General features: G+C 37.1%; 2 protein-coding genes across 3 annotated transcripts; both read left to right on the top strand.

Moving 5' to 3' along the window:
• The first annotated feature begins 307 nt into the window (after positions 1-307).
• On the top strand, positions 308-7,245 carry si:dkey-190g11.3 (uncharacterized protein LOC567059 homolog). Of its 2 annotated transcripts, XM_067414090.1 has the most exons (6): positions 308-398; positions 827-1,003; positions 1,243-1,347; positions 3,163-3,303; positions 5,312-5,362; positions 5,692-7,245. In XM_067414090.1, exons 2-6 carry the CDS (start codon positions 836-838, stop codon positions 5,869-5,871), a joined length of 645 nt encoding a protein of 214 aa, XP_067270191.1. In that variant the 5' UTR covers positions 308-398; positions 827-835; the 3' UTR covers positions 5,872-7,245. The 2 variants fall into 2 exon arrangements, with proteins under 2 accessions (XP_067270191.1, XP_067270192.1); XM_067414091.1 differs by lacking the exon at positions 5,312-5,362.
• A 1,172-nt stretch (positions 7,246-8,417) lies between these two features.
• On the top strand, positions 8,418-13,961 carry plk2b (polo-like kinase 2b (Drosophila)). The gene is made up of 14 exons (XM_067414088.1): positions 8,418-8,661; positions 8,836-8,943; positions 9,037-9,153; positions 9,276-9,405; positions 9,493-9,676; positions 10,266-10,464; positions 10,554-10,701; positions 10,778-10,872; positions 11,006-11,135; positions 11,243-11,323; positions 11,441-11,600; positions 12,451-12,580; positions 12,715-12,825; positions 13,337-13,961. The coding sequence occupies exons 1-14, from the start codon at positions 8,470-8,472 to the stop codon at positions 13,517-13,519; spliced, it is 1,968 nt and encodes a 655-aa protein (XP_067270189.1). The 5' UTR covers positions 8,418-8,469; the 3' UTR covers positions 13,520-13,961.
• Positions 13,962-14,465: the final 504 nt, after the last annotated feature.

Below are 14,465 nucleotides of genomic sequence, written 5' to 3'. Positions count from 1 at the left end.
GGCAGTGGTGTTGCGCTCTCTCTCTCTCTCTCTCTCTCTCTCTCTCTCTCTCTCTCTCTCTCTCTTTTAGATCAAAACAAATTATAAACAATTTACACTTTATAATAAAGAATCTGATAAAAATTACAAAACAATAATGAAAAAATGGGTAAAGGGTAAATAAAAGACATTAGGCCTACTGTAATTATATGTAATGTTGCTTTATTTAACAAAAAAATGCACCCCATTCAATATTCATAGGATGAGCGCTCGCCATAGGACGGCAGCATGGTATAATTAATATTAATGAGGGTGCTTGGCCCAGCCCAGCCCACTCTCGCATGCGCCTCATGCATGTTGTTTACTCGAATGTCACGTATTCCTCGTACTAAAATACGCAATATATTGCCATTTAAGAGGTAACCCGACTTTCACTTGTCTAATATGTCGTTAAATGTGTATGTTGGTGGATTGTGCAGGCGTTGGTTGTTTTTCAGAGAAATGTAAAGTAACGCATTTTCACTTTTGTGAGCTTAAAGTAAAATGAAATATAGGCGTTCAGGTGGTAAACAATGCCTTTATACTGCTTACATATGCTGCAATATAAAAATATTTTTGTGGTAAATAAACTTTAGACGTTGTTTCTATTAAAAACAGTGAATTTGTAGCGTTTTCTGGTGGCTGAAGAACTCCTCCACCAGTAAGCTACTTCGTGTTTGACTATAAGTTATTTATTGAACAACGACTTACATGCACGTGGAGGGGAATAAAATGGGACTTTCGACATCCATGTCAACATTGATTTTATTGAGTCAAGCATATTACATTTGTTTGCTTTTTCCATTAGTGCTCTATCATGGAGGATACAGTAGAGGTCATGCTTCTGCATAAAAGTTATACTCAGGAACATTCTCAGGAAAAGTCACTTGTCCCAGCAGCATCTGCAGCTGTGCTCACGGGGTTTTATGGGCTCTGGACATTATTTGCACTTCCTGGCTTTCGGAAAGTACCCATGTGTCTCAAGGTACTGAACGTATGCCATACCTGTATATTGACATCTATATGAAGTATACTCGGTTAGCCAATACATAATAAAAAAAATTCAATATCACTGTATTCCTTCAGTACACTGGGTGATATCATTTTATATGGCAAAAATCTACTTTACCATGTGCTTGGATACAGTAGTTTTTTGTCCAGACTGCAGAGAAAAGGTCAATCAATGAATCAATCACTGTTGTAAGTGAACTTAATATTGTGCAGGTGCCTTATTTGCCCTCCAGCAGAATACAGACCCAGAATGTAATGAAACTCCTGCATGGGAGAACAGGGTGTCTGGCAGATCTGGGCTCAGGGGATGGGCGTCTGGTGAGTCTTTAACAATTTAAAATATATAAATAAAAATCTTACTTACACACTATTAGTCAAAAGTTTGAGAACAGTACACGTTTTTTAAAGAGGTCTCTTTTGCTCATCAGGGCTGCATTTATTTGATCCAAAATACAGCAAAAACAATATTATTGTGAAATATTTTTACAATTAAATGTTTTTTTTCCTATTTAAATATATATATTTTCAAATGCAGTTTATTTATGTGATAAAGCAGAATTTTCAGCATCTTTAGAGTCACATGAGCCTTCAGAAATCATTCTAATATGTCAATTTGCTGCTCAAGAAACATTTTTTATTAATGTTGAAAACAGTTGTGTAATTTTGTTTTTCAGGATTATTTAATTAATTTAAAGTTATCTGAAATATAAAGCGTTTGCAGCATTAATAATAAATGTATTAATTTATTTAAATCTTTCCCCCCAAAAATTAAAATTCTTACCTAACTTTTGAAAAGTAGTACAATGTTACAAAAGCTTTCTATTTCAGATAAATACTGTTCTTTTGATCTTTCATCAAAGAATCCTAAAAACAAAAAAAAAAATGCTTTCAACATCTATAATAATACTACATTTTTCTTAATCAATCATCATACAGTATTAGAATGATTTCTGCAGGATCTCGTGACACTAAAGACTGGAGTAATGATGCAAAAATTCGGCTTTGCATCACAGGAATATTTACATTTTAAAATATATTCAAATAAAAAAAAACTGTTATTTTACATTTTAATAATATTTCACAATATTGCAGCTTTTTTGTATCTTTAATAACATAAATGCTGTGAGCAGAAGATACATTAAAAAAGACTAAAAACATTTTTAAAAATGTACCGTTCTCAAACTTTTGACTGGTAATTTATATGTAGCTATATATATTGTGCTTAATACCAATAATTGTGCATAATAACAATACATATATTTGTCTTCCTTGCCTTGGACATCTAAATCCTAATAATCTATAACACATTTAACATGCTAACATAAAGTGCTATACGAGCACTTTCTGTTTCAGATGCTTCTGGTGGCTTTCTGCAGATGACTACTTTCTCACCTCAATACATGGTGAGATGCTTAGCAACTGGTGGGATAGAAAAAATGTAAAATAAAACAAAATGTAATATATATATATATATATATATATATATATATATATATATATATATATATATATATATATATATATATATGCTATTTATAACTTGGCTATTAGATGTTGCACTAGAAACTTGGCTTTCTGAACTGAAACTACTAATCGGTGGGCAGTCCGATCTCATGAAAATGCGTGCGCAATCTCGTGGAATTTACTCGCCAAAATAAGTTTTGGCATGCATATGGTACACGGTTTTTCTTATGCATATGTTGAGCACTTTATGGTGTATTATATGTACAAACCCCCTACCACCCTAATCCTACCCAAGAGCGTGTCATATGCACGCCATAAAGTGCGGATCATATGCACGCGAAAAACTGCATAGCATTTGCATGCCAATACTCATTTTGGCGTCTCCATTCCACGAGATTTCACACTCGTACTATTGGCAGCTTACCTGGAGCTGCCTCTTTTGTGTTCCAAAATAGACCCCATTAACACTCTATGAGGCTCAAATTTGGATGGAAAAAAAGATTTTTCTACTATTAAATATACAATTACAAGAATTATTGGTCTTGTATTTTAAACTGTTTCTAATGGGGTTTAACAATATGATCTAACGTCTTGTTAACAGTATGTCTGGCTGTTAGAACCTGGTTCACAAAGTGTAGGTTTGGCCTGGAATCTGGATGTGTTTTGTAGGTATTTGCCGCCACTGTAGAGGGTTTCCAGTGCACTGGCTTTGAAATCAATTCTATCCTAACTGGATATGCCAGAGTCAAAGCAAAGTGGAAGGGAATACCATCCAGCACTGTCCATTTTGCAAACCAGGACTTTTGGAAGGTAAGGTATTGTTAAAGTGAAGTGTGTTATTCCAATGCCACCCATAGCACCCAATGGAATTAATCCCGCCCTTAACTCACGCCATTGGTTGAGTAAATGTTGCTCTTTTGCAATGTTCAAGCAAACACAGCGACGTAAAAAGAAGTGTTTACACATTTCAGGAAAATAAAACTAAAGGGGAAAAACATTAGACAGGGTAAACCCAGCCTGATCTCCCGGCGATTCGATTTCGCCCGGCAACTCGGTCTGGAAACCTGTACATTAATTTCTACTGCTTCTATTACACTTGCGGGAACCAATCACAAACTGGCTTATCCACCTGACACGCTATTGGTGGGTTTGACACAATGACAGATAGATGGGTTTTTGCCTGTTGATCACGCCTCTTGTGGTCTGATTGGTTGAAGGACTATCCAGTTGCACAGAGTCATTTGAATTATGCTCGCTGATCACACCTCGTGTGAAGTAGAAAATACAGAGCAGACTCCCCAGACCAATGTTCAATCTTAAATTGAGCTTGGACTGGTGATAGCCAGGTAAGAAAAACATCAGAATATTATCAGAAAGCTAGTTCCACTAGGAATTGTGAATGGACTGCATTTATATGGACTATTGTCTATTGAATTGTCTTTAGAACTGTGATCAGTTGCACAAACTGCTAGGACTAGTCATATGACATTTTTTTTTATATACGCTTTGGTATGAATTTCACCATATTTTCAGTTGTTTTAGTACAAAACTACAAAGCATCCTTTTCACTATAAAAAAAATAACTGTTTCAAAAATGTTTATTCACATTAACTACCTTTCATAAGTTTTCACCTTTAAAACATCTCTTCTTGTCCAGTTTAAAACATTTATCTAGGCTGTTATTTAATCCAACTGAACTTAATGGTAAATCAAGGAATCATTTGGTACACCTAGATTTCTATGGATATTGTTTCTATAGACAGTTTTTTTATATAGAACCTGTTTACAATTTACCAAGTGTATTTTCTAATGTGGCATCTGAATTGTGTATTACTGTAATTAATTTAGCCACAAGGGTGTTATGAAACATCCATCTTGCATTGTTTGCTATTGTTAACTGATTGTTAAAAGTACTAAACTGAAAGATGAGCATACTGTTGTGTTACAGGTATTAGAGCAAATGTTTTCAGTACATATTAACATACACAATAAACTTGTGTTTGAAACAATGATTATGTCGACTGAAAATGTAGCTGTAATGAAAGAATGGGATCAGGTTTTGAAACAAGGACTAGCTGTCTTACAACTGTGATCAGTTTGGATTTTTGTACTAAGAGTTTTGAAAATGTACACCTTGTGAAAATTTTACCAAAGCAAAAAAAAAAAAAAGTCATAATAATAATAATTTGTTACATTTATATAGCGCTTTTCTATGCACTCAAAACGCTTTACATAGAAGGGGGAATCTCCTTTACCATCACCAATGTGCAGCATCCACCTGGATGATGCGACGGCAGCCATATTGCGCCAGAACGCTCACCACACACCAGCTGATTGGTGGAGAGGAGCCAATCATTATATGGGGATTATTAGGCCATGATGGATAGGGGCCAATTGGCAAATTTGGCCAGGATGCCGGGGTTACACCCCTACTCTTTATCGAAGGACATCCTGGGATTTTTAATAACCACAGAGAGTCGGGACCTTGGTTTAACGTCTCATCTGAAAGACGGTCATCTTAATTTTTCTTCAAGACTAAGCCTAACAGTTATAAGAAGGTAGACATAAGGAGGTCAAATTTGAAGCAGAAAAGTGAGATTGATTTTTGTCTTCTCTAACTGCTAGTTGGCCAGTTCTTAAGACACAGAAAGGTTATAAAGGACAGTTTAGAACTACTGATCTAGGTTTAGATTTCTGATTTTACATCTGTGTTGAAAACATCTATTAAATCATTACACATCATGTGCATATTTTATTTCAGCCTTGATTTCTCTCATCCTAAGTGTTGATGATTCAATTTTACCATTTCCTTTCACAGACCAATTTGTCCAAATATAACAATGTGACTGTTTTCTTGGCACCCGGAGTGGTATGTACGCACAGATGTCCTTGATCCATTTATACTGAGCTGATAAAAAGACAATTTGAGGACTGTTTTATAAATAGAAAAGATATGATATCTTTAAAAATAAATACAAAGAATTACGTCATTTAGACATAATCTACTTAATTGCGCGATGATTTTGATCATTTGGGATTTAGAGACAAAATCAGGTTAGAACCTGGAGAGTCATTTTAAACAACATGGTGTGTGAGACAAATGGGGATGAACAAGTGGAAAACACTAATGCAACAAAATTGCCTGTTTGACTTGCCAATAATAGCCTTGGTTAAAACAATGTGCTTTGTGGTCTACAGATGGAGGTGTTGGGTAGGAAACTGGAGAAGGAGTTACCAGATGAGGCTCGTGTGATTGCCTGTCGCTTCCCGTTTTCTGACTGGACTCCTACAGCCACTGAGGGTGAAGGACTAGACCAGGCCTGGGCATATGATATGAATATCATACGGAAGCTTTCAACACACACTATCAGAAGATGAGGAGAAAAGCATATTTTCTCCTCATCTACTGAAAGCACCCCCACCCCTGTTCTATTACCAGAGGTTTGATTGATGAAAAAATGGATTTTGTGTGTTGTCAAATTCTAAACTAATCTGTGAAATAAACAACCAATAATATTGCCTTAATACAAAAAAACAAAAAGAATGATCTTGGTTTTTTAATATCTCAGAATAGCAAATAAAAAAGATGATTTTGAGGATAAGAATTGTCTTGCATTCCTGTCATGCTGTAGAAATGGTACATACAATGTTATTTGTTGCTAGGCAACGTTGGGGGAGAGGACGCTGGCGTTGTCTGTTCGCCGCTTCTCCATCCACAAATCATGTTAACTGTACTATTAGATTTAGATTTTATTTTATTATGTTTGTGACTAGTCAAACAGTCAGAGCTACAATTAGGACTGTTGCTGATTCTGGCAGCCAATGAGAGGACGTTGGTCGCCGTTTTCCAACGCTTCTCTGCCGTTTTTGTTAGAATTGTTGCGGTTGTTTCTGGTTTGAAGGACATTTGATGTTCCTCGCTGCAGCTGCTCTCTCTCTCTTCTGGGTGTCGGCTGTTCACTGGTAGTCTCCTTCGGGCTTGAACTGCATGGTGGCTGAAGTTCGCACTGGGCTAGCGTCATCAGTGTTCGGCATGATGTTGAGATGCTCGGCTGCGTCGCTGTTCCATCTGCATTTCGGCCGTGGAATGGCTTGGACTTCTGCATCGACCCCGGTGTGTCCACAGAAATGCCCGGAAAACTTTGTTTGCCTCCTGCATGGAGCTGCAGCGATCCCTTTCATCTGGTCTTCAGCTGTAATGCTTCGGCGATGTCATCAGGACACTGCCAAATTGAGAATATGTAGCAATAGAGCCTCTAGCGCTGGGAGAAATGTAACGTTAATACATGGAGTGGACCACAGTGGTGTGGAGCTTACAGAGACTTCCACTATCAGCTCTGTTTTCTGTTCAGAAAAGCTTTTAACTGTTATGTGTTGGGTGATTGTTTATATTATTCTATATTTTATCTTTTTGTTGTGTAGTACCCTCACTGGCTGATGAGGGGAGATATAATTATTAACAAAACACAGGACACGGAGCTGCTGCTGCTTCACCATCAGAGTCTGTGTATTGTTTGTATTAAACATTTTAAATGAGTTCAAATATTTTTATGTCAATGAAATACAGAGCATCAAGTCACAATATAAGAAAATAATCACTTATACTCCGTTTATCTTGACTATTGTGTGACGTGTCCACAAATTAACATATGTAATGTACATTTAAAACAATATTACTCATACATAGCATCATAAACGTTTTGTTGTTATACACTTGAATAAACATTTGATTTCCTTTTGAAGCACAGTAAACAGCAACTCATAACTGTTGCCTTACTTATCCAAAACACGTTAGATTTGTCATTTCACTCGAAAGTCATTTAGCTTTTTCTGAGGCAACATGTTCTCCATCATTAGCATGAAATGCATAGCACATGCAATACAGACGTAACTCGAAGCAAACTTTTACACCCTCTTTAACAGAAACTCATTAACACTTTAAACAACGTAATTGACATTCATCGTTAACTCTGACATGTAACGTACTCTTAATGCATTTGTGTTCCATACCTCAAAAAACACAGGACACGGAGCTGCTGCTGCTTCCATCAGAGTCTGTGTACAGTCTTGGTGAGCAGCGCGCCCCCTCCCCCGCAGGTGAACACTCCCAAGGGAAAAACAGAGATACAGTCAAATAATCGATCGATCATTCATTCAAAGCTGAGCAGGTATTTTGAATAAATAAATAAAAATAAATGTATTTTTTTATAAATTTTTCACATATTTATTATTTATTTATTTTTGTAACCACCACAGTTGCACTTTGAGATTCTTCAGAATGAAAAGTGCGTTATAAATAAAATCTATTATTATTATTATTATTTAAAGGGGAATACTAATATATTTGTTTACAATTATGCAATGCTCATTTTATGTTGGGTAATAGTCTAACATATATAATAGTTCTCACAACATTTTGTAAGTATAATGTGTGTGTGTTATTTATTTATTTTTTTTTTTTTTTAATGGAACATGCCAGATGTATGTCACTTTATCACCACATGGTGATGCTCTGACACTCTGAATCAGACAGGATCTTTCAAACGACCTTACCATGGTTAATTTACGGATTTTCAATATTATGTCGATATCTCTGTTTTTTTTTTTTTTTTTTTTTTGTATACAACATTTGTATACATTTATATACCTTTGACCGAAAAACAAGATCAGTGGGCCAATTCATCACTGTCTGCGAGAGACTGAAGTGTGGCTAATGAATATATGAACCATTGCACAGATAGAGCCGGTTTTCTGCTATAATCTTTGTCTAGTAGGTGTCTGTGATGTGTCTAGGGTGTTTAATAATGAATACGGTGAGGTACTTCACAGATAACTACGCCAGAGCTCACGCGCCATATAGGGTCTTCCCCTCTCATGACGTAGTTCGTCTGGAGGAGAGGCGCGCGAATGCTGAGGTATAAAAGCGAAGAGACAAGCCGGCACAGCAGCACTGTGAGAGCACACAGTAATAGAGTTATGGAGACACTAAGGAATACCTCTTACCCAACTATAACGGCACACAACGAAAAGATGTGTGAGATCAATAAAATAAGCGAACAAGGATGGAAAAAGCCAGAGGATAACAGCCGGACAGGCACAGAGTATTCCAGAATCATTACAGATCCCAATACTGGGAAATGTTACTGCCGGGGAAAAGTTCTGGGAAAGGTAATGAGCTCAATGATAATATGATATTTAAAAGTATTGTGTTATGTGAAAAAAATTATGATTAGATAGCCTATTATACAGTATCTGTGCACTAGCTCGTTATGACTGCATTGCTTCTTGAAAATCTCTTTTTGTTGGTTAACTGTTACTTATCTTATACTTTCTATGCCGTAGGGGGGATTTGCAAAGTGCTATGAAATGACCGACCTGTCTTCAAGTAAAGTCTATGCTGCCAAAATCATCCCGCATACGCGTGTGTCAAAACCGCACCAGAGAGAAAAGGTACAGTAGGACCGACACATGGCATATGTAAATAATACTTCATGAGTGATAAATCAAGACCTCTCACTGATGTTTTGTATTCTGTTTTTCTAGATAAACCGAGAGATTGACCTGCACAGAGCTCTCAGCCACAAACACATAGTGCATTTCTACCACCACTTTGAAGACAAAGACAACATATATATTCTATTGGAGTACTGCAGTAGAAGAGTAAGTATCAATTTTAAAAGTTTTTTTTTAAATCAATTTAAATGTTTTTTTTAGTGAGGAATCCTATTATATAATTCAAATGACCGTGTGCTCCTTAACTGACTCCTAGTAATCTTTTTTAGTCACTGGCCCATATACTCAAGGCACGTAAAGTCCTAACAGAACCTGAAGTGAGGTATTACCTGAAACAGACGGTGTCTGCTTTAAAATACCTTCACGATTTAGAGATCCTGCATCGCGACTTGAAACTAGGTATGCATGCATTCACATACTTGCATGATGTATATTAACATTCCATCAGTTCATAAGTAGTTAGAATTTTTTTTTTTACCATTCTAGGCAACCTGTTTGTGAGTGACTCAATGGAACTGAAAGTGGGAGATTTTGGGCTGGCTGCCAAACTGGAGCCAGTTAGCAACAGGCGCAAAACAATCTGTGGTACACCCAACTACCTGTCCCCGGAAGTGCTGAACAAACAGGGCCACGGCTGGGAGTCTGACGTGTGGGCTCTGGGCTGCGTCATGTAAGTTTGTCACCATCAGATCCGAGGGTTTCCTCTTTACACTATATTTGGAAACTGCTCAGTATGAATTCTCAATGATTGCCGCCTCTCTGTGAAATAATGTTTACATTACATTCTGCTTTAGCTCAGTGCTTGAATATCATAATAGCAGCACATGTAGCACAGCTGGTCTCCAGTGATGACCTGTTCTAGCATCATTTACTCAACCTGAAGTACTTTCTGTCAACCGATAAACACAAAATATGTCTTTTTGAAGATTGTGCTGGTATCAAAATTATAAATGTGAATAAAGTGTAGCTGAAATATAGCACCATAAAATTGTCTTTTATGGAGATTTCTTTTGATGACTTAAGTTGTGATTGTTACTCACTGTTATGTCAGTCTAGCTATCATATATGATTAAAGAGAACTTCCTTTTATTTATCGTTTTTGATGCTTGACAGCTCCAGTCCTCATTGAGTTAATTATATTAAAAAGAACAGCCCTAATATGAACATTTAAATGATCATTGTTTAAGAAAAATGTCATGATGTTGGGTACAATTTGAGAGCCAAATCCTTATTCATTTTACATTCATCTTCCTTTTTAGGTATACCATGCTCCTGGGAAAACCTCCGTTCGAGACCACTAACCTGAAGGAGACATATCGCTGTATCCGAGAGGCCCGTTACACACTTCCTGCCTCCCTCTCTCTTCCTGCCAAACAGCTCATTTCCGGCATGCTCGCACAGAACCCAGTGGACCGCCCGCACCTGGACGGCATCATTCAGCATGAATTTTTCACCCAGGTACGTTTATTTGTCACAGCGTAGGTTTCAGTATATCCGGCCAAGCAGTTGGATTTTTGGTCAATGTTTTTGTTTTGATTTTGTCGCAGGGCTTCATGCCAGAAACACTACCTGTCAGCTGCTGCCATTCTGCCCCGGACTTCCACATTTCCAGTCCAGCCAGGAGCTTCTTCAAAAAGGCAGCTGCGGCTCTTTTCGGTGGCAAGAAGGACAAAGCCAAGTACTATGAAAATATAAGTAAGTGCTCACTTTATTTAACTATAGCACCATTCATTTCTGATGAACCCGTGAATAACCATTTACCTTCCGACAGATCGCTTAGCCAAAGAAGAGGAAGACATATTCAAGCTCCGTCAAGACTTCAGAAAGACTGCCATCAGTCATCAGATTACTTCACACTTATCCGAGGTGAGCATTATTCCCTTTATAGCAGACTATAATAAGAAATTCATCACCAGCTCTGAGATATTAATGAAGGTTAAGTAATGGTTAAGTGTTCGGTCATTCATGACACACATATGCTGCAATTTCTCCTCTTTAGGAAGGAGGAAATCCGTCAGCACCTACAAGAAAGCCTGTTACCCAGGCAACTGCCGGAAGGCCGCAGACAAGAGATACCATTCACTTGATTGTTAGAGGCAGCTTGGGCAGCTGCAGCAGCAGCAGTGAATGTAAGTGTGTGTGTTTGTGTGTGTATGTGTGTGTTTCACCTGTTCGATCGGACTTCAGCTCATTAGTATCCCAAGCTGATGCAATGTATCCCGCTGTCTCTCTGCAGGTCTTGAAGACACCACCCCTGGTATTGTGGCAGAGGCTGTTATTAGTGTTCTGAGAGGCTGTCTTGAACACATGCCTAAAGGTGAATAAGACACATTACACTTCACTTCACACTCAGGATTTTCTATACCGAATCCATTCTGTAGAGTGAAGAAAATGTGTGTTCTTTGCATCTCAAAGTACTTTTTTTTCCCCACAGCGGACAGCCTTCCCAAAGGAAATGGTTGTAATAATTTGAAGTGGGTGACTAAGTGGGTTGACTACTCCAACAAATATGGCTTTGGCTATCAGTTGTCTGACAACACAGTGGGCGTCCTTTTCAACAACGGAATGCACATGAGTCTCCTCTCTGACAAGAAGTAGGTGCTTCAAGTTGACTGTTTGCTAACTTACTTCTGCTCAATTAAAAAAAAAAGTATGTAATGTCAATTTGATTTATTTCTGAAGGAGCCAAACATTATGCAATACATATTCATAAAGCAGGTGCTTACCAGTATGCATAAACTAGGGATGCTCCAATACTGTGGCCTATAATTATTGTGTACATTTTATATATTTTTTAATTATATACGATATTTGATCAAATGAATTAAAAAATAAATACTAACGCTACTGGTCATTGTAGACATCACAACACAAGTGACAGTGACAGAAAAAATAGACAGTATTTCAAATAAATGCTATCATTTTAGTCTTCCGTTCAACAAAGAATCCTAAAAACAAGTCAAAAAAGAACTTTTTTCAACATTGTTAATAACTATATTTTTCTTGAGCAACAAATCAGCATATTATAATGATGATAAAGTTATGATGGTGAAAATGCAGCTTTGCCATCATAGAAATAAATGCTACATTTTACAATTTAATTAAGTAGAAAAAAGTTATTGAATATTAAATTGTAATCACATTGTACTCTATATTTGATCAAATAAATGCATCCTTGGTGAGCATAAGAAACTTCTTTAAAAAACATCTTTCTGACCTGACTTTTGAACGGTAGTGTATATTCAATATGCATTCATCATACATTCTAGATGAAAATGTTTCACTAATATCCTGGAAATGTCAGTTGAATGACAAATGACATTACACATCAAGAGCAAGCATTAGTCATAGACCTCATATATGTAGCTGTAGAATCAAACAGCGAGCTTTGTGTTGCATTGACGATGTAGTTTTCTAATAAATCTGTTGTTTTTTTATTTTTAGGACTGTTCACCAGTATGCTGCGCTCGGCCAGAAGTCTGTTTTCTCTGTTATTGAAGCTCCTGAGTGTGCCGTGGCGCAGGTCACCATCCTCAAGTACTTTGCTCACTACATGGAAGAGAATTTGATGGATGTGAGTGCACCCTTAGTTTAACCCCTTCTGTTTGAATTCAGATTTGAATTTGTTACAGGTCTAAAAGTCATAGACTTGATATTCTGGTCTAGACTTCAGATAAAATATTAATTTTTTCCTTATTTTTCATTCAGGGAGGGGATGTGATTAGTGAACCAGATACCCAGAAGACCAGAATATATCTTCTGCAGTGGTTGAAATCAGACAGAGCTTTATTGATGCTTTTCAATGATGGCACATTCCAGGTAATATTATGATCATCTTTATTTATTACAAAGCAGCTGTTAAATGGTTAGTTTGCCCATAAATGAACATTCTTTAATATACCATAACTTCTAGCCTTTTTGGTCATTTTGGAGATTGGCAGCACCTGGTCACCATTCCCTTTCATTGTAAAGAAAAGATAAGCAGGAACATATTGCCTAACATCACCAAAAAAATAATGACTTAAGGGGAAATGATGACAGAATTGTCATTTTTGGGTGAACTATTCTTTTAATGCAGCAGTAGATAACACATACGTCTGCAAACCTTGGTAGAACTACTAAAAAGCTACTGTCTAGTGCTCTCTACGCCCATCACAACTCATGGGTAGTTATCAGTCAGGTCTGTCTGTTCAGATAAAAAGCTGTGTACACTATAGCACTGTGGGAAGAAGAAGGTCACAAACCCTGCTGTAATAACATCCTGCATCCTGTGAAAGCGTTTCACGTCAGTTCAAGAATAACAAAGCCTTTTTTCTTCATCTCCCAACAGGTGAACTTCTACCACGACCACACCAAGCTCATCCTGTGCACACAGCAGGATGAATACCTGCTGACGTACATCAACGAGGAGCGAACCTCCACCACCTTCCAACTGAGCACGTTGCTCGGCACAGGCTGCACTGCAGACCTGCGGAGTCGTCTGGAGTATGCCCTGAACATGCTGTTGCAGTGATGCAACTGAGACTGACAGATGAGAAGAACAGTTGGCCACTGACTCAGCATGAACTGATGATTTATTTCAATGCAAGGCCACAGAGGAGTTGTTGAACTGAATGTCCACTGGATGTGAACTGGATTGAGCTAAAGTCTTCAATTACTCTGAAGAACAGACTCTGTAGATTTACAAACGCTGAATTTCAGAGACTGTAGTAAAGAGGAATGATGTGATAAAGTCTGGGCTGGGACCAGGGATCCCTTGACAAGAAACAGACTTCTTGTTGTGTGTATGTGTGGTAAAATGCTGATGGGTCACACATGCATGTAATAATCTGCAAAAAATATTGCTTGTTTCTTGACACGCACTCAACCACCCCCCACCCCTGTCCTTACAGAATATTTATTGTGTACATAATTTCTTATTTATTTATTTAATGAATAAAACACCAAAATTCTAACATCGCATTGTGATCTTTGTCTTTTAGACTTAGTATAATGTCTAATGAAAAAAAAAAAAAAAAAAATATATATATATATATATATATATATATATATATATATATATATATATATATATATATATAATATGGGTAATTTCAAGTAATTTATTTTCTACAAAAATAACGTATGGAGATGGAGAAACATCTGAAACAACAACTCTGTTTGTGATTTCGAGGAAGATGTTGCAATGGCTTCTGAAGACTTTTGCCGTTGTTGTAAAAGAAATATGATAATAGCTGGTGTCCACTGCCACTCCATCAACATTTTTGCAAAATTTGGAAAACCTAATAGCATCTCAGACCGTCGGAAACATCTCTGATTGACGGTCGAACAGAAAACATCGAGCTCTGATCAAGTTTGCCCCCGTTATAAGGCATTTGTATTGCAATTAGAACGTGATTTGCAATATTTATAAAATAAAATAATATTGATGAGACTTTAGAAAATGGTGTCTCACAAAC

Source organism: Pseudorasbora parva, chromosome 13 (assembly GCF_024679245.1).
Source record: "Pseudorasbora parva isolate DD20220531a chromosome 13, ASM2467924v1, whole genome shotgun sequence".
Classification (NCBI taxonomy): Eukaryota; Metazoa; Chordata; class Actinopteri; order Cypriniformes; family Gobionidae; genus Pseudorasbora; species Pseudorasbora parva.
This window is presented reverse-complemented; position numbering and strand designations above follow the sequence as displayed.